Source organism: Salvelinus alpinus, chromosome 8 (assembly GCF_045679555.1).
Source record: "Salvelinus alpinus chromosome 8, SLU_Salpinus.1, whole genome shotgun sequence".
Classification (NCBI taxonomy): domain Eukaryota; kingdom Metazoa; phylum Chordata; class Actinopteri; order Salmoniformes; family Salmonidae; genus Salvelinus; species Salvelinus alpinus.
The window spans coordinates 3,446,607-3,469,369 of NC_092093.1; the positions used below are offsets into that span (position 1 = coordinate 3,446,607).

A 22,763-nucleotide genomic window follows, 5' to 3' on the forward strand; every position below is an offset into this window, starting at 1 on the left:
TATAGCAGCAATGTTCCAACATCTAGTAGAAAGCCTTCCCAGAAGAGTGGAGGCTGTTATAGCAGCAATGTTCCAACATCTAGTGGAAAGCCTTCCCAGAAGAGTGGAGGCTGTTATAGCAGCAATGTTCCAACATCTAGTGGAAAGCCTTCCCAGAAGAGTGGAGGCTGTTATAGCAGCAATGTTCCAACATCTAGTGGAAAGCCTTCCCAGAAGAGTGGAGGCTGTTATAGCAGCAATGTTCCAACATCTAGTGGAAAGCCTTCCCAGAAGAGTGGAGGCTGTTTTGGCAGCAATGTTCCAACATCTAGAGGAAAGCCTTCCCAGAAGAGTGGAGGCTGTTATAGCAGCAATGTTCCAACATCTAGTGGAAAGCCTTCCCAGAAGAGTGGAGGCTGTTATAGCAGCAATGTTCCAACATCTAGTGGAAAGCCTTCCCAGAAGAGTGGAGGCTGTTTTGGCAGCAATGTTCCAACATCTAGTGGAAAGCCTTCCCAGAAGAGTGGAGGCTGTTATAGCAGCAATGTTCCAACATCTAGTGGAAAGCCTTCCCAGAAGAGTGGAGGCTGTTATAGCAGCAATGTTCCAACATCTAGTGGAAAGCCTTCCCAGAAGAGTGGAGGCTGTTTTGGCAGCAATGTTCCAACATCTAGAGGAAAGCCTTCCCAGAAGAGTGGAGGCTGTTATAGCAGCAATGTTCCAACATCTAGTGGAAAGCCTTCCCAGAAGAGTGGAGGCTGTTTTGGCAGCAAAGGGGGGACCAACTCTATATTAATGCCCATGATTTTGGAATGAGATGTTCAATAAGGTGTCCACATACTTTTGGTCATATAGTGTATTTACAGCAAAATATATACAATTGAAATGACTGCATGAAAATAAATTAAGCTCAATATCGATCGTCCCTTATATAAACAATACCTGATGGACGCATCATAGCACAACATGTTGAAAGATGGACAAGAGAAGCTCTTCAAAAACATATATATTTTTTAAAGACAACAAAACAAACAGACCTCGGCTATATCCCAATTATCTCTCCTTCCTCCCAAAGTGTACACTTGTTCACTTCCCTAATCTGAAGTAGTGAACAAGTGTACACTTCAAGAGAAAGGAGGTATTATTGGGACGCACCCTCAGTCAGCAGTTGCCATAGTAGTCGGCGGGAGGCATCGGTGTTTCAGGTGGCGAAGTGATAGGCCGCTGGTTTAGTTGACCTTGGAAGGTCAGAGGTCACAGGTGGAGTCGTCCCTGGCTGCGCTTGGAATGCTGGGGGATCTAAAACAATGACAGGTCACATGAACAGATAAGAGGAAGATAACAAAGGTGCCCTGTTCTCTACATAGGGCTCTGGTTAAAAGTAGTGCACTATATAGGGAAAAGGGTGCTATAGGGCTCTGGTTAAAAGTAGTGCACTATGGCTCCCTATTCCCTACATAGGGCTCTGGCCAAAAGTAGTGCACTATATAGGGAAAAGGGTGCTATAGGGCTCTGGCCAAAAGTAGTGCACTATGGCTCCCTATTCCCTACATAGGGCTCTGGCCAAAAGTAGTGCACTATGTCTCCCTATTCCCTACATAGGGCATTAGTTTGACCAGAGCCCTACAAGGTTGTAAAGTCCCAGTAACTTTACCCACATTTGACCATCTCAACTACAAAATGACCACAGACACACTACAGACCGAGAAACAGCACCACCTGCTGGCAGATCACAGAGACAGACGCTGACTGGGGCAGACCACAGACAGACAGACAGACAGACAGAGACAAGACAGACAGACAGACAGACAGACAGACACCGACTGGGGCAGACCACAGACAGACAGACACCGACTGGGACAGACCACAGACAGACAGCGACTGGGACAGACCACAGACAGACAGCGACTGGGACAGACCACAGACAGACAGACACCGACTGGGACAGACCACAGACAGACAGCGACTGGGACAGACCACAGACAGCGACTGGGACAGACCACAGACAGACAGACACTGGGGCAGACCACAGACAGACAGACACTGGGGCAGACCCCAGACAGACAGACACTGGGGCAGACCACAGACAGACAGACACTGGGGCAGACCACAGACAGACAGACACTGGGGCAGACCACAGACAGACAGCGACTGGGACAGACCACAGACAGACCACAGACAGACAGACACTGGGGCAGACCACAGACAGACAGACACTGGGGCAGACCACAGACAGACAGACACTGGGGCAGACCACAGACAGACAGACACTGGGGCAGACCACAGACAGACAGACACTGGGGCAGACCACAGACACTGGGGCAGACCACAGACAGACAGACATTGGGGCAGACCACAGACAGACAGACACTGGGGCAGACCACAGACAGACAGACATTGGGGCAGACCACAGACAGACAGACACTGGGGCAGACCACAGACAGACAGACACCGACTGGGACAGACCACAGACAGACCACAGACAGACAGACACTGGGGCAGACCACAGACAGACAGACACTGGGGCAGACCACAGACAGCGACTGGGACAGACCACAGACAGACAGCGACTGGGGCAGACCACAGACAGCGACTGGGACAGACCACAGACAGACAGCGACTGGGACAGACCACAGACAGACAGCGACTGGGACAGACCACAGACAGACAGACACCGACTGGGGCAGACCACAGACAGACAGACACTGGGGCAGACCACAGACAGACAGACACTGGGACAGACCACAGACAGACAGACACTGGGACAGACCACAGACAGACACTGGGGCAGACCACAGACAGACAGACACTGGGGCAGACCACAGACAGACAGACACTGGGGCAGACCACAGACAGACCACAGACAGACAGACACTGGGGCAGACCACAGACATACAGACACTGGGGCAGACCACAGACAGACAGACACTGGGGCAGACCACAGACAGACACTGGGGCAGACCACAGACAGACAGACACTGGGGCAGACCACAGACAGACAGACACTGGGGCAGACCCCAGACAGACAGACACTGGGGCAGACCACAGACAGACAGACACTGGGGCAGACCACAGACAGACAGACACTGGGGCAGACCACAGACAGACCACAGACAGACAGACACTGGGGCAGACCACAGACATACAGACACTGGGGCAGACCACAGACAGACAGACACTGGGGCAGACCACAGACAGACCACAGACAGACAGACACTGGGGCAGACCACAGACATACAGACACTGGGGCAGACCACAGACAGACAGACACTGGGGCAGACCACAGACAGACAGACACCGGGGCAGACCCCAGACAGACAGACACTGGGGCAGACCACAGACAGACAGACACTGGGGCAGACCACAGACAGACAGACACTGGGGCAGATCACAGACAGACACTGGGGCAGACCACAGACAGACAGACACTGGGGCAGATCACAGACAGACACTGGGGCAGTGTCCCAATAGTGTCTCCTAACAGCCTGGTTAGTTTGTGAATGTGGTTCTGTTCTTACACAGGGCGATGTATCGGGGCTGCCGAACGGCGAGAGTTCTGCCGAGCGGTTCTCTTTGTCGTACGAGTCATTGAGGCGATGGTGGGCGAACTTCCTCCTCAGGGCCTCGGCAATCATGGAAGCCGGGTCGCTTGGCAACGCCGTGCCCTTGCTCCGCCTCCTCTGCACCGGCGTTCCCCCGGGCGACCTGGGGGTGGGGCAAACGCAAGACACTAAGCAACAGCTACATAACATTCAGTGGGTTTGTTCCACACACTTCGCATCGTAAATAACTACTCATTATTTATAGATCAGTACGTCACAATTTACCCATGATACATCATGGTTTTGATGCTCTCGAACACAGCCATTGTGACAGAGATTTGCTTGCCAGATAGGCTATATTGGCAAATGGCACCCCCTCTTAATTAGTGCACAACTTTTTAACAGGGCCCCACTCCAGGGCCCCAAACCAGAGACTGAAAGAGCTATGCTTTAAAATCAGGACCTGCGTCAGACCTGCCAACCTTGAATAATGTCTTATGAGTACTTAGGAATTTTGCTTCAGTAGCTAACTAGAAATATTTTTAAATGTACATTCAGGGCTGTCCCTAACAAGGTGGTGCTGATGTAGGCCTGAGGTCAGTCAACTTCCCCCTCAGGAAGTTGGAGCATTTTGCAAATTATTTTATTATCATTTTTTTAAAAACTGTAACTGCCATTTCCTGAAACCTAGAGTCTTAAAATGATATCAAACAATGCACAGTACAAAAACGTAGAATTTTTCAATTCTTGCAACCAATAGAATGTTGGAATATATATATATATATAGACAGAACGCGTCTCCTTCCTGAGCGGTATGACGGCTGCGTGGTCCCATGGTGTTTATACTTGCGTACTATTGTTTGTACAGATGAACGTGGTACCTTCAGGCGTTTGGAAATTACTCCCAAGGATGAACCAGACTTGTGGAGGTCTAAATTATTTTTCTTCTGAGGTCTTGGCTGATTTCTTTTAATTTTCCCATGATGTCAAGCAAAGAGGCACTGAGTTTGAAGGTAGGCCTTGAAATACATCCACAGGTACACCTCCAATTGACTCAAATGATGTCAATTAGCTTATCAGAAGCTTCTAAAGCCATGACATCATTTTCTGGAATTTTCCAAGCTGTTTAAAGGCACAGTCAACTTAGTCTATGTAAACTTCTGACCCACTGGAATTGTGATACAGTGAATTATAAGTGAAATAATCTGTCTGTAAACAATTTGTTGGAAAAATGACTTGTGTCCTGCACAAAGTAGATGTCCTAACTGACTTGCCAAAACTATAGTTTGTTAACAAGAGATTTGTGGAGTGTTAAGTTTTAATGACTACAACCTAAGTGTATGTAAACTTCTGACTTCCACTGTATATAAATATATACTGTATATAACATTACCTAAGAAATGGCAGCAGTTTTACAGGCACCAAACCAATTCTGCTATTGTCTCGTGTTATTCGTACATAATGTTTCTGCCGCCGTCTTCTTACGGCAAAAGAAATAGCTTCTGGATATCAGGACAGCGAGTCAATACGTATTCAACCCCTTTGTTACGTCTGTGTGCAATAACATCGTGTTTTAAAACCTCGTCTCTCCAGTAGCGGCCAGTACCGTTTCAGATGAGGGAGGACGATTCGTGTTTTAAAACCTCGTCTCTCCAGTAGCGGTCAGTACCGTTTCAGATGAGGGAGGACGATTCGTGTTTTAAAACCTCATCTCTCCAGTAGCGGTCAGTACCGTTTCAGATGAGGGAGGACGATTCGTGTTTTAAAACCTCATCTCTCCAGTAGCGGCCAGTACCGTTTCAGATGAGGGAGGACGATTCGTGTTTTAAAACCTCATCTCTCCAGTAGCGGCCAGTACCGTTTCAGATGAGGGAGGACGATTCGTGTTTTATAACCTCATCTCTCCAGTAGCGGCCAGTACCGTTTCAGATGAGGGAGGACGATTCGTGTTTTAAAACCTCGTCTCTCCAGTAGCGGCCAGTACCGTTTCAGATGAGGGAGGACGATTCGTGTTTTAAAACCTCATCTCTCCAGTAGCGGTCAGTACCGTTTCAGATGAGGGAGGACGATTCGTGTTTTAAAACCTCATCTCTCCAGTAGCGGCCAGTACCGTTTCAGATGAGGGAGGACGATTCGTGTTTTAAAACCTCATCTCTCCAGTAGCGGCCAGTACCGTTTCAGATGAGGGAGGACGATTCGTGTTTTAAAACCTCATCTCTCCAGTAGCGGCCAGTACCGTTTCAGATGAGGGAGGACGATTAGTGTTTTAAATGAACATGGCCTTATTTCTATTACAGCATATTGGGATGACTGTCTTTCAAATCCCATCCCGTTCAATGTAACATCCATAGGTTTAGGCTACTACATGATACTAGAATGTTCCTTATACCCATCATGAGGTTACTACAACCTAGCCTATGAATGAAAGTTTATAATGTAGGTGCACACAGGTTGAGAAACAAATTTGACAGACAGTGACACATTCAATACCTCCTTGTACACTCTTGCCTGCATCTAGCTGATATAGGGTGTAATCATTAGTCCAACAGTTACAAATGAGAGTTTCTATTGGCCAAATACAGGAATGTTTATACCCGTTTGCTTCTGTTTAAGAAATGTTTAAAAAAAAAACAGAAATCGACAGAATGAATACACGCGATCACAGTTCACTTTCATAGCAGCCACGTTGTATTCCTTCTGGCATCTACGTTATGCACTCTCCTCCTTTCACCTCTTCCCGTTGCTTGTGGACTTCAATACACAACACAGCAGCTGTATGTGACCAGGCGAAAAAAGAAAATAATAATAATGTCATAGGACAGTTTAAAAAATATATGGCAAATAGAAATCCAACATGGATGGGTGTTAAGAGATAGATGGGTTGAATGGAGCTGAAGGTTGGGAATAATAACAACAAGATAACTCATGTAAAACAGACTGTGTCCCTAAAACTAATATAGGTTCAGAACTGTTGAGGTGTGAGGGAAGGACAGGAGTAAAATCAAACTAAATATAACTATTGTAAAATAGACTGTGCCTGTTAAATGTATATAGTATGTATAAGCAGGAAGTAGAAGCGTGGAGGGGTGGTAGGGTTAGAAAGTAATGAAGGGTGTGTATATGCATGTACAGTACCAGTCAAAAGTTTGGACACCTACTCATTCAAACAGTTTTTCTTATTTTTTTTTTTTTACATTGTAGTATAATAGTGAAGACATCAAAACTATGACATAACACATATGATATCAGGTAGTAACCAAAAGAAGTGTCAAAGCAAAATATATCTTATATATATATATGAGATTCTTCAAAGTAGACATGTTTTGTTGTTGATGACCGCATTGCACACAGAAGTTTTAGTTTTGAGTCTCGTGAAAATGTAAACTTCTTAAATTTTGTTTTGGGGATTTTGTTGTTGTTGAATAATTAAATTACTGGATGCAAAATGTAGTAGTCTATCTTACTGCTTATGCAACAACTAAGCCTTTATGAGAGGTTCAAGATCAGGGCCGGCAGGTAGCCTAGTGGTTAAGAGCGTTGGGCCAGTATCCGAAAGGTCGCTGGTTCGAATCCCCGAGATGACAAGGTGAAGAAGAAGGAAAAAAAAATCTGTCAATGTGCTCTTGAGTAAGGCACTTAAACATAATTACTCCTGTAAGTCTCTCTGGATAAGAGTGTTATGCTAAATGACTCAAATGTAAAATTAGGTCTGACTATTAGGCTACCCTTCAGCCCGAGGAGACATGAACTGACTATGATCACATCATTAGCCTACACTACCCCGTTGGCAAAAAATGGTTCGCTCCTACAGACAGTGAGTCACGTGACTTGCTATATAAAAAGCAGATAGGCATCGAGGCCTTCAGTTACTGTTAGAATGGGCAAAACTAGTGACTTTGTACGTGGTATGATCGAGCAGTTTTCCTGGCCAGTATCTATTGTTGATGAGAGGTCGCAGGAGAACGGTAAGAATCGTGCAAGCTACAAATAACGGCGGTGTGCAGAGCGACAACTCGTCGGTCCCCGTCACGGATAGGCTGTTGCAGCAGACGACCACGCCGGGTTCCACTCATATCAGCTAAGAACAAGAACAAGAGGCTCCAGTGGGCGCGCCATCACCAACACTGGACAACTGAGGACTGGAAAAACACTGCCTGGTCCGACAAATCCCGTTTCCAGTTGCGTCATGCAGGATTTGGTTTAAGCGGCATGAGTCCATGGCCCCATCCTGCCTGCTGCTGTGTAGGGAAGGTTTTCCTGGCCTTAGGTCCCCTTGATACCAATTGAGCAACGTTCCAGTGCCCCGAAGAATTCAGTCTGTTCTGGAGGCAAAGGGGGGGGGGGGGGGTACGACCCAGTCCGACCCGGTACTGTACCTTATATCAAGAGGACAGATCAATAACTGCTTGTTTAAAACACACGTTAGACGGTTATAGATTAGCCAAACGTTCTGTGACGGACGGTTTTAGCCGAACTCTGTCTGTTTCCATCCACGCAGCAACGTGAAAAACCCACAACACGGCACGTTTCCTCGCTCGTCAACGCTCTCGCGCCTACTACCGCCGTCAACGCTCTCGCGCCTACTACCGCCGTCAACGCTCTCGCCCTACTACCGCCGTCAACGCTCTCGCCCTACTACCGCCGTCAACGCTCTTGCCCTACTACCGCCGTCAACGCTCTCGCGCCTACTACCGCCGTCAACGCTCTCGCGCCTACTACCCCCGTCAACGCTCTCGCGCCTCCTACCGCCGTCAACGCTCTCGCGCCTCCTACCGCCGTCAACGCTCTCGCGCCTACTACCCCTGTCAACGCTCTCGCGCCTCCTACCGCCGTCAACGCTCTCGCGCCTCCTACTGCCGTCAACGCTCTCGCGCCTACTACCCCTGTCAACGCTCTCGCGCCTCCTACCGCCGTCAACGCTCTCGCGCCTCCTACCGCCGTCAATGCTCTCGCGCCTCCTACCGCCGTCAACGCTCTCGCCCTACTACCGTCGTCAACGCTCTCGCGCCTACTACCGCTCGTCAACGCTCTCGCGCCTACTACCGCCGTCAACGCTCTTGCGCCTACTACCGCCGTCAACGCTCTTGCGCCTACTACCGCTCGTCAACGCTCTCGCCCTACTACCGCTCGTCAACGCTCTCGCCCTACTACCGCTCGTCAACGCTCTCGCCCTACTACCGCTCGTCAACGCTCTCGCCCTACTACCGCTGCGGAGATCAAATCACGTGTCCTCACTTAGTTGACTAAATGCTGTAGCTAACTACTACGCTGAACAACAATATATAAAAACGCAACATGCAACGGTTTGAAAGATTTCATATAAGGAAAACAGTCAAATGCAATACATTCATTAGGTCCTAATCTATGGATTTCACATGACTGGGAATACAGATATGCATCTGTTAGTCACAGATACCTTAAAAATAGGGGTATGGATCAGAAAACCAGTCAGTATCTGGTGTGACCCCCATTTGCCTCACGCAGCGCCACACATCTCCTTCACATAGAGTTGATCAGGCTGTTGATCGGGGCCTGTGGAATGTTGTCCCACTCCTCTTCAATGGTTGTGTGAAGTTGCTGGATATTGGCGGGGAACTGGAACACTCGATTGTACACGTCAATCCAGAGCATCCCAAACATGCTCATGGGTGACATGTCTGGTGAGTATGCAGGCCATGGAAGAACTGGGACATTTTCAGCTTCCAGGAATTGTGTACAGATCCTTGCGGCATAGGGCCACACCTGTCAGGTGGATGGATTATCTTCACAAAGGAGAAACGCAAACTAACAGGGATGTAAACAAATGTGCACAAAATCTGAGAGAAATAAGCTTTTTTGTGCGTACAAAATGTGCCCTTTTGGGGGATCTGATAGTGTTTCTGATTGGCTCAATGCACCACCACTAATGCGCTGTGGAGCATCTCAAATAAAAAATTTCTCTTCACCTCAAAACAGCAAGCAAACAAAGTCTGTTTTTACATTTAAATTGACAATAGTTCCCTCAATATATTAGAAAAATCTTTCCAGCCCTCTCCCTTTTGATAACCACTTCAAGTTTAAAAAAACAAAGGGAAAAATGTCATACTCTGATCCAGTGGAAACGTCATAAAATAGGCCTACCTGATAACTTCTTATCCCCTGAACAAACATCCTTCCTGTCTGGAGCTCACTGCCACAGGAAACTTTAAAAAGAATATGGCACTACAACAAACCTGCCAAGAGAGGGCCGCCCACCTAAACTCACAGACCAGGCAAGGAGGCCATTAATCAGAGAGGCAATAAAGAGACCAAAGATAACCCTGAAGGAGCTGCAAAGCTCCACAGCAGAGATTGGAGTATCTGTCCATAGGACCACTTTAAGCCGTACAGTCCACAGAGCTGGGCTTTACATAAGAGTGCCCAGAAAAAAAGCCATTGCTTAAAGAAAAAAAATAAGCAAACACATTTGGTGTTCACCAAAAGGCATGTGGGAGACTCCCCAAACATATGGAAGAAGGTTCTCTGGTCAGATGAGACTAAAATTGAGCTTTTTGGCCATCAAGGAAAACGCTATGTCTGGCGCAAATCCAACACCTCTCATCACCCCGAGAACACCATCCCCACAGTGAAGCATGGTGGTGGCAGCATCATGCTGTGGGGATGTTTTCCATCGGCAGGGACTGGGAAACTGGTCAGAATTGAAGGAATGATGGATGGTGCTAAATACAGGGAAATTATTGAGGGAAACCTGTTTCAGTCTTCAAGAGATTTGAGACTGGGACAGAGGTTCACCTTCCAGCAGGACAATGACCCTAAACATACTGCTAAAGCAACACTCGAGTGGTTTAAGGAGAAACATTTAAATGTCTTGGAATGGCCTAGTCAAAGCTCAGACCTCAATCCAATTGAGAATCTGTGGTAGGACTTAAATATTGCTGTACACCAGCCAAACCGATACAACTTGAAGGAGCAGGAGCAGTTTTGCCGTGTAGAATGGGCAAAAATCCCAGTGGCTAGATGTGCCAAGCTTATAGAGACTAGCAGCTGTAATTGCTGCAAAAGGTGGCTCTAAAACTCTAAAAGTATCGACTCTGGGGGGGGGGGGTGAATTGACTCTGGGGGGGGTGAATTGACTCTGGGGGGGTGAATTGACTCTGGGGGGGGGTGAATAGTTCCGCACGCTCAAGTTTTTGTTGTTGTTTTCTTATTTCTTGTGTGTTTCACAAAAAATATTTTGCGTCTTCAAAGTGGTAGGCATGTTGTGTAAATCAAATGATACAAAAAAAAAAATCTATTTTAATTCCAGGTTGTAAGGCGACAAATAGGAAGGGGGGTGAATACTTTCGCAAGCCCCTGTATACCGAACACAAGATTCCCTACACCTGCAATAACATCTGCTAAATATGTGACCAATAACATCTGTTAAATATGTGACCAATAACATCTGTTAAATATGTGACCAATAACATCTGCTAAATATGTGACCAATAACATCTGCTAAATATGTGTATGGACCAATAACATTTGATTTGACCTCAAAAGGCGTGTAGCTAGGCAGATCTGCTGTTTCAGACAGACTCTCAGAGTTGTAGACTCCAGCACAATGACATGCCTTAGTGTCCACGCTTACCTCTGCACGGAGCGTAGTTTGACCTGCTTCAGGTCATTCAGTACATCCAGCATGGTGGGGACCGGGCCTTGTCCTACCGCCTTATCCTGGGACTGTAGTAGTCCAACCTGCCCAGCCTCATGGCTCTTCCCCTGGGCATGACCTTTACCGGCCTCCCTGCCCTGCTGGATTAGATTCTCCACCGCAGACAGCCCTACAGAGGAGCTGGGAGGAGGAGGGCAGGGAGGAGGTGGAGGGCAGCGAGGAGTGGAGGTGAGGACAGAGGCAGGGGACATTCCAGGGGTACCCGGAAGATTCTGTGAATGGGCTGGACCTGGACGACAGGAAAAAAGGAGGGAGAGAGAAGGGTGAACAAAGTCCAGTGTATCACTTTCATAATAGAGGAATGATGTGTTTACCATGACAGGGATAGAGGTGTGTCTGTGTGTGTGTGTGTGTGTGTGTGTGTGTGTGTGTGTGTGTGTGTGTGTGTGTGTGTGTGTGTGTTTATACACCTGAGGGTGGCGCGGTGACAATCATGGCAATCTGTGCTCGTAGTTTGAGCAGCTCCTCCTCCAGGGCTGTGATCTTCCGGAGGGCCACTGGGTCCGATCTGTGCCCCAGCATCATGTCTCTTGGCTGGGCTCGGAGCGCTGCCAACACTGGGACCCCTGGAGGTGGAGGAGGGGTCAGCACCACCTCATCTCCCCGACTCGCGGCACCCTGCCGGGACGGACGCTCGCGGTGCCTGAGATCGGACCAGGAGGAAAGACAGATTGAGAAACAGTCCTTTAATAAACAAGCTTGGAAAGTGGAGATGTTACAGCCATCAGAAATTTGACCTTACTGGAGACACCTTGCCGTTTTGGAGAAGCGTTCAGTTTGCTTGCAAAGATTTTTCGCTGGCTAATTAACAGTAAATACGTGAATCTTTTCACCCAACAAGTTAGCCAGAATTACTATCTAGCCAGCTTAACTTGTTGACAGTCGGGTAGTAATCGCTCCTACTCTTTCTCTGGCGTGTCAATAACATGGCCCCATAGGATTCTACACACAACCCCCAGGGTGACTATATCTACTGGGTTCTACCAGTCTGAGGAGTCTCTGTGTATATCTACTGGGTTCTACCAGTCTGTCTCTGTGTATATCTACTGGGTTCTACCAGTCTGAGGAGTCTCTGTGTATATCTACTGGGTTCTACCAGTCTGTCTCTGTGTATATCTACTGGGTTCTACCAGTCTGTCTCTGTGTATATCTACTGGGTTCTACTAGTCTGATGAGGAGTCTCTGTGTATATCTACTGGGTTCTACCAGTCTGTCTCTGTGTATATCTACTGGGTTCTACTAGTCTGATGAGGAGTCTCTGTGTATATCTACTGGGTTCTACCAGTCTGATGAGTCTCTGTGTATATCTACTGGGTTCTACCAGTCTGATGAGTCTCTGTGTATATCTACTGGGTTCTACCAGTCTGAGGAGTCTCTGTGTATATCTACTGGGTTCTACCAGTCTGTCTCTGTGTATATCTACTGGGTTCTACCAGTCTGAGTCTGTGTATATCTACTGGGTTCTACCAGTCTGAGGAGTCTCTGTGTATATCTACTGGGTTCTACCAGTCTGTCTCTGTGTATATCTACTGGGTTCTACCAGTCTGATGAGTCTCTGTGTATATCTACTGGGTTCTACCAGTCTGAGGAGTCTCTGTGTATATCTACTGGGTTCTACCAGTCTGTCTCTGTGTATATCTACTGGGTTCTACCAGTCTGTCTCTGTGTATATCTACTGGGTTCTACCAGTCTGTCTCTGTGTATATCTACTCGGTTCTACCAGTCTGATGAGGAGTCTCTGTGTATATCTACTGGGTTCTACCAGTCTGATGAGGAGTCTCTGTGTATATCTACTGGGTTCTACCAGTCTGTCTCTGTGTATATCTACTGGGTTCTACCAGTCTGTCTCTGTGTATATCTACTCGGTTCTACCAGTCTGATGAGGAGTCTCTGTGTATATCTACTGGGTTCTACCAGTCTGATGAGGAGTCTCTGTGTATATCTACTGGGTTCTACCAGTCTGAGTCTCTGTGTATATCTACTGGGTTCTACCAGTCTGAGGAGTCTCTGTGTATATCTACTGGGTTCTACCAGTCTGTCTCTGTGTACATCTACTGGGTTCTACCAGTCTGTCTCTGTGTATATCTACTGGGTTCTACCAGTCTGAGGAGTCTCTGTGTATATCTACTGGGTTCTACCAGTCTGTCTCTGTGTATATCTACTGGGTTCTACCAGTCTGAGTCTGTGTATATCTACTGGGTTCTACCAGTCTGTCTCTGTGTATATCTACTGGGTTCTACCAGTCTGAGTCTGTGTATATCTACTGGGTTCTACTAGTCTGATGAGGAGTCTCTGTGTATATCTACTGGGTTCTACCAGTCTGAGGAGTCTCTGTGTATATCTACTGGGTTCTAACAGTCTGTCTCTGTGTATATCTACTGGGTTCTACCAGTCTGTCTCTGTGTATATCTACTGGGTTCTACCAGTCTGTCTCTGTGTATATCTACTGGGTTCTACCAGTCTGAGGAGTCTCTGTGTATATCTACTGGGTTCTACCAGTCTGAGGAGTCTCTGTGTATATCTACTGGGTTCTACCAGTCTGAGGAGTCTCTGTGTATATCTACTGGGTTCTACCAGTCTGTCTCTGTGTATATCTACTGGGTTCTACCAGTCTGTCTCTGTGTATATCTACTGGGTTCTACCAGTCTGATGAGGAGTCTCTGTGTATATCTACTGGGTTCTACCAGTCTGAGGAGTCTCTGTGTATATCTACTGGGTTCTACCAGTCTGATGAGTCTCTGTGTATATCTACTGGGTTCTACCAGTCTGAGGAGTCTCTGTGTATATCTACTGGGTTCTACCAGTCTGAGGAGTCTCTGTGTATATCTACTGGGTTCTACCAGTCTGTCTCTGTGTATATCTACTGGGTTCTACCAGTCTGATGAGGAGTCTCTGTGTATATCTACTGGGTTCTACCAGTCTGATGAGGAGTCTCTGTGTATATCTACTGGGTTCTACCAGTCTGATGAGGAGTCTCTGTGTACATCTACTGGGTCCCATCTACCTGATCTTGGTGAAGCTGTCTCCCTCATCCTCCGCCACCCACAGCACGTCAGCCAAGGAGGGGATAGCGGGGCGGGTATCCATGGTGACGTCCAGGTACCTGTGCTGTCGGGAGGTGTGTAGAGGAATCTGTGGACAGTACGAGCCAGCGGAGTGTGAGACCAAACCACAGAACCAGAAGACTTCTGGTTCTGTCTTCCATAACAACAATACACCTCAATGTGTATCAGATGAAGCAGTGTTACGCCATAGTCAGTTACAGAGTCAACGGTTACGGATAAGACCGATGTATTAATTCAGATGATCCTAGACCTGTATTAACCAGTTTATATTCATATTGACCTGGAAGTGGATACGTGGAGACGGGGTCAATGGGAGGTTGGTCCCGATCATCCGCACCAGGCTCCGGTACTGACCACACAACTGGCTCTCCCACACTGGAACCAGCTGAAACACACACACACACACACACACACACACACACACACACACACACACACACACACACACACACACACACACACACACACACACACACACACACACACACACACACACACACACACACACACTTATTGGCAATAAGCACTCTTCAAATCTTCAATCTGTTGGTACAGTCTCAAAACAAGCATCCTATAAAATTGAGCCACTGCATGTGTGATATGTAACTCTTTTTTTTTTTACCATGTCAGGAGAGACTCCGAAATACTCAAAGACATTTCGCAACAGATCAAATATATCTTCTAGTAGAGACATCTGGAAGCAGCACTTCTGAATGTTTTGGCTGATGATGGATGCAAGAACTGCTGGTGCTGCTGGTGTAGGCTTTCTGTTGACAGCTTCGGTTCGACAGGCTAGGACTCCCGTTTCACTTTGCACCATGGGATGCGAGTCCTGACCAAAGAAGCAGAAGCATCCTCATTCAAACCTGGGGGGGGGAAAACGGTTTAAAAATCCCCGAACAAATTAGAAAATGGTCACCCACATCACTTATAATGTATTCATTTCATGCACGTTTGGTAGAGTTACCTTGCTATCAGTATACAGTAGAATATTCACGAAAACACGGTTCATCAAAACACATCAAGCGGTAACATGATAAACAAGCGAGCGAGCGTGCAATCAATATTGTAATATATTATATGTGTAAACGGTATATTGTGAATAAATTTAATAAATCTTCTCTTACCCTATGGATCATTTAGAAATTATACTTGGCGAGAAATAACCTTCCCCTCCGATGCTCACGTGTCCGGACAAGTGAGAAGGTGATCTCAAATAAAGCCACTCTAGCAAACCGTGCCGTGATTGGACATTTCAATTGGAAGAAAATCCTACGCCAATCAGAATAGCGCATCATGCAATGTGACCACAGCTGTTCGACCAATGGGGCTTTCAGTAATATTCGCACCAAATTCGTTATTTTGTGTGTGTGGACGAGTTGACCGTTCTCGGAGCAGTCAGAATAAAAACCTTGCAGCACCATCAAGGATTTATTTCTTCAAAATAAGAGTTCCCGTGCAAGGACATGCTAAACTTTTTTGTTGTTTTTGCACTCCAGTGCAGTACAACTACAGTTCACAGGGTTAAAAAAAAATATATATATATATTTTACACAAATACTGGTATGTTGAAAGCTATTGTGTAGGCTATATTTAAATAAATACACTTTTTAATAAAATACTAATATTGGAATTACTCAATTGAGTCTGTAAAACTTCAATGGGTCTCTTGTGCTGGGCAACAGGTTTAATACAGAGTACTGGTGAGTCCACCCACCCAATTCACTGCAATGCAACACACGGTATATAGGGTACTTATTGGCTTGTAGAGAAAACATTTCCACCTGCCTCAGCTAAAGTGGGGTGGGAAATACTCAGTAGGTTCTCTACTATTTATTCTTATTTGACATTTATTTAACCAGGCAAGTCGGTTAAGAACAAATTCTTATTTTCAATGACGGCCTAAGGAACAGTGGGGTAACTGCCATGTTCAGGGGGCAGAACGACAGATTTTTACCTTGTCAGCTCGGGCGATTCAATCTTGCAACCTTTCGGTTACTAGTCCAACACTCTAACCACTAGGCTACCTGCTGGTTACTAGTCCAACGCTCTAACCACTAGGCTACCTGCTGGTTACTAGTCCAACGCTCTAACCACTAGGCTACCTGCTGGTTACTAGTCCAACGCTCTAACCACTAGGCTACCTGCTGGTTACTAGTCCAACGCTCTAACCACTAGGCTACCTGCTGGTTACTGGCCCAACGCTCTAACCACTAGGCTACCTGCTGGTTACTAGTCCAACACTAACCACTAGGCTACCTGCTGGTTACTAGTCCAACACTAACCACTAGGCTACCTGGTGGTTACTAGTCCAACGCTCTAACCACTAGGCTACCTGCTGGTTACTAGTCCAACGCTCTAACCACTAGGCTACCTGGTGGTTACTAGTCCAACGCTCTAACCACTAGGCTACCTGCTGGTTACTAGTCCAACGCTCTAACCACTAGGCTACCTGCTGGTTACTAATCCAACGCTCTAACCGCTAGGCTACCTGCTGGTTACTAGTCCAACGCTCTAACCACTAGGCTACCTGCTGGTTACTAGTCCAACACTCTAACCACTAGGCTACCTGGTGGTTACTAGTCCAACGCTCTAACCACTAGGCTACCTGGTGGTTACTAGTCCAACGCTCTAACCACTAGGCTACCTGCTGGTTACTAGTCCAACACTCTAACCACTAGACTACCTGCTGGTTACTAGTCCAACGCTCTAACCACTAGGCTACCTGCTGGTTACTAGTCCAACGCTCTAACCACTAGGCTACCTGCTGGTTACTAGTCCAACGCTCTAACCACTAGGCTACCTGCTGGTTACTAGTCCAACGCTCTAACCACTAGGCTACCTGGTGGTTACTAGTCCAACGCTCTAACCACTAGGCTACGCTGCCGCCCCGGTAGCCAAATATGTGTAGTTTTCGAGGTTGACTTTGTCGTACATATCCAACAACACAACTTTAAATTACCTGGTCCTATCCACAGTGTGTTGCGCTGGGTGCTATAAGAGGGTGTGGAGTGAAAAGCCAGCAGCAGGCCGTGAGACACAGTCCCCCCCCTCCAAAACTACACACATTTGTTTAGTAGAGAACCTACTCAGTATTTCCCACCCCACTTTAACTGAGACAGGAAAAAAGTTCTCGACAAGCCAATATTCTCAACATACAAGTGTCAACATTGTATTTTTTCATTATTGGTAATAAAAAATAAATAATTAAAATGTATTTTATTGCATTTTCTTGTTGGCACACAAGCGGTCATTGATTCAAATGAAATATAATTTGATTGAATCATCCACATTGCAATGTTTTGAATAGCGGGCTTTTATTTTAAAGGTTTCCTCATTAACATACCAAACTGACGTCATGGTTTGTGCTGCTGGCCGAAAACTAGTGAGCAACGATCTCTAGTTCCTGGTTTCCTCCGTCTTCCTGGTAAAATGTTTAAAACTAGCGGCTGCCGGGTAGGGTCGGACATGGCGGCAAGTAGTACGGAGAAAATGGAGGAAATGGAGAAAAAGTGGATTTAGCAACAGCTGTGCTGGAATGAGAACAATAGCGGTGTCAGTTATGATGGTATGGAGCGGGACGATGAGGGTCAAGGACCGGAATGGTCGGTAGTGGAAAGACATTGGAAGAAGAGAGATTATGATACCGAAAACATAAAGATGGCTAAGGTAGGAAGCAAGATTAGTGATGGAGTGGAAAGTGGCGAAAGTGTTTGAGACCACAGGGCCTCTCTTACACCCTATTTGACTAACTCAAATCAAATGTATTTATAAAGCCCTTCTTACATCAGCTGATATCTCAAAGTGCTGTACAGAAACCCAGCCTAAAACCCCAAACAGCAAGCAATGCAGGTGTAGAAGCACCTGCCATAGAGAAAGTGTTAGTAGGTGAAGTGGAATTAGTTCGGTTCATTGGAAATGGTAGATTGTTAATATTTTGTGGTAGCCAGGCTCAGCAAGAGAAGATTCTGACAATGGAAAACGATTAATGGGAAGAAGAGTAAAAGCCACGTCCCTGTGGTGCTTATGTAACAGTATAGCTTCCCGTCCCTCTCCGCAAACTAGCTAGCCATTTCACATCGGTTACACTTATTCTAGGTTGAGGGGAGTCATCACTGGTGTCCCGATATCTATGTCCATAGATGATATTAAAGAAAATGTGACGGGAGGCCAAAAGGTTGATCAGTAGGAAAGAAGGGAACGCCTATCAGTCCTGCTGAGGTTTGAGAAGGTTATGCCTGGGGAAAGTACAGATAGGATTTCTTAGTTTTAATGTCAGAGAATTTGTCCCATCCCCAACTGCGATGTTTTAAGAATGGGACATGTAGCTGTTCAATTCTTAAAGAAAGAAAATCTGTGTGGAGGGGATGGTGATTGTGGGAGCAATGTGAAGGTTAAGTGTTGTGGGGGGGGGGGACACAGTGCAGCATTTGGTGGATGCCAGATGCAAAGAGGCTCAGAGATACAAAATCAGTCATGAGGCTGTAAAACAGATTGGTGGAACTGCAGCGAGGACTCATGGAGCTTCCATGACTGCTCCTGGACTAAGTGGACCTACTGTCAGGGCTGGTGTTTCTGCTGGTCCTGGCATGGTTTGGAGGCCGGGTCAGAAATCTTGGCGCTCATGAATGTGCAGTGGGGCAAAGGACACTTTTTGATAACAATAAGTCAACTTTATTCATTAAGGTTATCAATATGACTTGGGTTATATACACTGCTCAAAAAAATAATGTGCATGTGTCTGCTCAAACGGTCAGAAACAGACTCCATGAGGGTGGTATGAGGGCCCGACGTCCACAGGTGGGGGTTGTGTTTACAGCCCAGCACCGTGCAGGACGTTTGGCATTTGCCAGAGAACACCAAGATTGGCAAATTCGCCACTGGCGCCCTGTGCTCTTCACAGATGAAAGCAGGTTCACACTGAGCACATGAGCACATGTGACAGACGTGACAGAGTCTGGAGACGCCGTGGAGAACGTTCTGCTGCCTGCAACATCCTCCAGCATGACCGGTTTGGCGGTGGGTCAGTCATGGTGCGGGGTGACATTTCTTTGTGGGGCCGCACAGCCCTCCATGTGCTCGCCAGAGGTAGCCTGACTGCCATTAGGTACCGAGATGAGATCCTCAGACCCCTTGTGAGACCATATGCTGACACATGCACATTTGTGGCCTGCTGGAGGTCATTTTGCAGGGCTCTGGCAGTGCTCCTCCTTGCACAAAGGCGGAGAAAGCGGACCTGCTACTGGCCTGTCTCCTGGTAGCGCCTCCATGCTCTGGACACTACGCTGACAGACACAGCAAACCTTCTTGCCACAGCTCACATTGATGTGCCATCCTGGATGAGCTGCACTACCTGAGCCACTTGTGTGGGTTGTAGACTCCGTCTCATGCTACCACTAGAGTGAAAGCACCGCCAGCATTCAAGTGACCAAAACATCAGCCAGGAAGCATAGGAACTGAGAAGTGGTCTGTGGTCACCACCTGCAGAACCACTCCTTTATTGGGGGTGTCTTGCTAATTGCCTATAATTTCCACCTTTTGTCTATTCCATTTGCACAACAGCATGTGAAATTTATTGTCAATCAGTGTTGCTTCCTAAGTGGACAGTTTGATTTCATAGAAGTGTGATTGACTTGGAGTTACATTGTGTTGTTTAAGTGTTCCCTTTATTTTTTTTGAGCAGTGTATATATGCACACACACAGTACCAGTTAAACATTTGGACACACCTACTCATTCCAGGGTTTTTCTTTACTTTTTTACTATCATTTGTTTTTCAACAGGACAATGACCCAACACACCTCCAGGATGTGTAAGGGCTATTTGACCAAGAAGGAGAGTGATGGGGTGCTGCATCAGATGACCTGGCCTCCACAATCACCTGACCTCAACCCAATTGAGATGGTTTGGATGAGATGGACCGCTGAGTGAAGGAAAAGCAGCCAACAAGTGCTCAGCATATGTGGGAACTCCTTCAAGACTGTCGGAACAGCATTCCAGGTGAAGCTGGTTGAGTGTGCAAAGCTGTCAAAATCAAAGGGTGGCTACTCTCAAATATTAATTTTCTTTTTAAATTTGTATATTTTGGTTACTACATGATTCCATATGTTCTCACAGTTTTGATGACTTAAAGAAAAACCCTTGAATGAGTAGATGTGTCCAAACTTTTGACTGGTACTGTATTGGTAAAAAAAAACATATAGATTAATGAAAGAATAAAAATCAACTAAGCTTCCATGTTTACACGTAAGTTATACCTTTCTCTCTTCTGTCTCTCTTCCTCCCCCTCTGCCCCAGGCCCTCCTCCTCAGTGTTTGTGGTGGTGATGGAGGAGAATGTGGCGATACCAGACTAACTCTCAGAGGACTAGAGTCCCAAGACGGCGACAGACAGGGCTGTGTCCCGCACCGCAGCCAAGAATGACGCCTTTGGCAGCTGGCTTTAGCTCTGCAGGCAGTTTCCTCACCAGATCTTTCTACTGGTGAAACTGGTGCCCTTTAGGAGCCGGTATGGCTGCTCACAGGGGCTTTTGGACTGGTGCCCTTAGGAGCCGGTATGGCTGCTCACAGGGGCTTTTGAACCCAGATCTGAACACAGCAGAACTGCATCCGAAGGCCCAATCCCAAATCATTTTAATTTAACCAGGCAAGTCAGTTGAGAACAAATTCTTATTTACAATGACGGCCTACCAAAAGGCCTCCTACGGGGACAAAAGACACATCACGACAAGAGACACCACGACCTAACAACATAGCAAGGCAGAAACACATAACACAGCATGGTAGCAACACAACATGGCAGCAGCACAAACATTATTGGGCACAGTCAACAGCACAAAGGTCAAGAAGGTAGAGACAACAATACATCACGTGAAACAGCCACTACTGTCAGTAAGAGTGTCCATGATTGAGTCTTTGAATGAAGAGATGGAGATAAAACTGTCCAGTTTGAGTGTTTGTTGCAGCTCGTTCCAGTCGCTAGCTGCAGCGAACTGAAAAGAGGAGCGACCCAGGGATGTGTGTGCTTTGGGGACCTTAAATGTCCAGTGCAGTCAGTGGGTTTTCCTGAAAATGAATCTGTTCACAAAGCTACCCACCCTCCTTATTGTGACCGGATAACAGCATCTTCTGGCCTGGAGAGAATCTGTTCACAAAGCTACCGCCCTCCTTATTGTGACCGGATAACAGCATCTTCTGGCCTGGAGAGAATCTGTTCACAAAGCTACCGCCCTCCTTATTGTGACCGGATAACAGCATCTTCTGGCCTGGAGGGAATCTGTTCACAAAGCTACCGCCCTCCTTATTGATAATATCTCTCCTGCTCTCTCTCTCTCTCTTTGACCACCCAGCAGTCAAGTCCTGTGCTTTCTGTGCCCCAGTAGCATTTTAGTATTTTGACCCCTCCCCCGTCTTTCCTAAATGATTGTGTCCCGAGACCACAGGGCCAGTGGTGGGTCATACCATTATCTGACTGTCATGGGGAGGGGGACCGTGTGTGGCTAATAACACGTCTTCTGAGATCAGCTGTAAAGTTTTCTAATCTAATACTTGAACCATTCCTTGTTGCTGTACACTTAATGATTTGAATCCAAAATGTCTCCCTAACTTTTTCACTTGTCATGACATGATCAGGATTAATTTAGAAGTGTTCAGAAAACATATTCTATTCTTATTTTCAATAAAAGTGATTCCCAAATGGCACAAGACATTATTCACCATTCAGTTCCTGTTGGGCTTTAACCCAAAACGCGACCCAAAGGTTACAGAGGCTACAACAAAACAAGCTAACATGCGCTCTCCTTTTGTTATTGTTAAACGGTGAGAGCAGGTCAACGTAACCAAAAACACGAGAGAAACAAAATGCAAATACATCAGAGTTTGTGAACCCTTTTAGCAGAAAATGGTTCACAAACTTTCTCACTATAATAGGGAATAGGGTGGCATAGAGCCCTGGTCTAAAGTAGTGCCCTATATAGGGAATAGGGTGGCATAGAGCCCTGGTCTAAAGTAGTGCCCTATATAGGGAATAGGGTGCCTTTTGGGCCTTAGCCATAGTTGGATGATGGGTGGGAGGGGCTTAGGTTAAGTTAAACAAAACAATACTGTTTCCTTTCAGAAGAATAGTGTGTAGGCTACCTTTCTGTTTTTGCTATTGTTTCTATGACGATTGATTGACCTCCAAACCCAAAGATCCCACCCGTGTCACACCGTGTGAGTGATTTGATTGGCTCCTCTCTCAAAGCTTCACATGGTTGGCATTCCCTTCAGCCAATCAGCAGGCTTGGAGGACCCCCACCCTCCTATACCATAGGCGCCTTCCACTCCTTTGGAGGGCTTTGTACCAACACATTAAGGAAGGGGATGAATGGTTGAGTTTGTTGTTTTGGCCAATCAGCCGTCAGATATATGTTGTAGTCATTGTCCTGGGCAATATGTTGACGTCATGCTGTCTTGTCCTGGGCAATATGTTGACGTCATGCTGTCTT

General features: G+C 46.6%; 1 protein-coding gene and 1 long non-coding RNA gene across 3 annotated transcripts; one reads left to right on the plus strand and one right to left on the minus strand.

The window, feature by feature from the left end:
* Positions 1-820: 820 nt before the first annotated feature.
* On the minus strand, positions 821-15,488 carry mtfr2 (mitochondrial fission regulator 2). The gene is made up of 8 exons (XM_071412455.1): positions 15,407-15,488; positions 14,902-15,145; positions 14,560-14,664; positions 14,219-14,346; positions 11,625-11,857; positions 11,131-11,443; positions 3,498-3,684; positions 821-1,278 (listed from the first exon to the last, which is right to left on the minus strand). The coding sequence occupies exons 2-8, from the start codon at positions 15,097-15,099 to the stop codon at positions 1,234-1,236; spliced, it is 1,209 nt and encodes a 402-aa protein (XP_071268556.1). The 5' UTR covers positions 15,100-15,145; positions 15,407-15,488; the 3' UTR covers positions 821-1,233.
* A 2,156-nt stretch (positions 15,489-17,644) lies between these two features.
* Positions 17,645-21,988, plus strand: LOC139582436 (uncharacterized). Of its 2 annotated transcripts, none has more exons than XR_011676367.1 (3): positions 17,645-17,948; positions 20,062-20,318; positions 20,576-21,988. It is a non-coding gene; the product is annotated as an uncharacterized lncRNA (long non-coding RNA). The 2 variants fall into 2 exon arrangements; XR_011676366.1 differs by having other exon boundaries at positions 20,062-20,278.
* The last annotated feature ends 775 nt before the right edge of the window (positions 21,989-22,763 follow it).

Excerpts from the sequence above, each read along its gene's own strand:
- mtfr2 (XM_071412455.1), bottom strand. The coding sequence starts at position 15,099 with ATGGTGCAAAGTGAAACGGGAGTCCTAGCCTGTCGAACCGAAGCTGTC. Across the intron at positions 14,347-14,559 it reads CTCCACGTATCCACTTCCAG|ATTCCTCTACACACCTCCCG; the intron begins GTCAATATGAAT and ends TACTGTCCACAG. Across the intron at positions 3,685-11,130 it reads AAACTACGCTCCGTGCAGAG|GTCGCCCGGGGGAACGCCGG; the intron begins GTAAGCGTGGAC and ends CCCCACCCCCAG.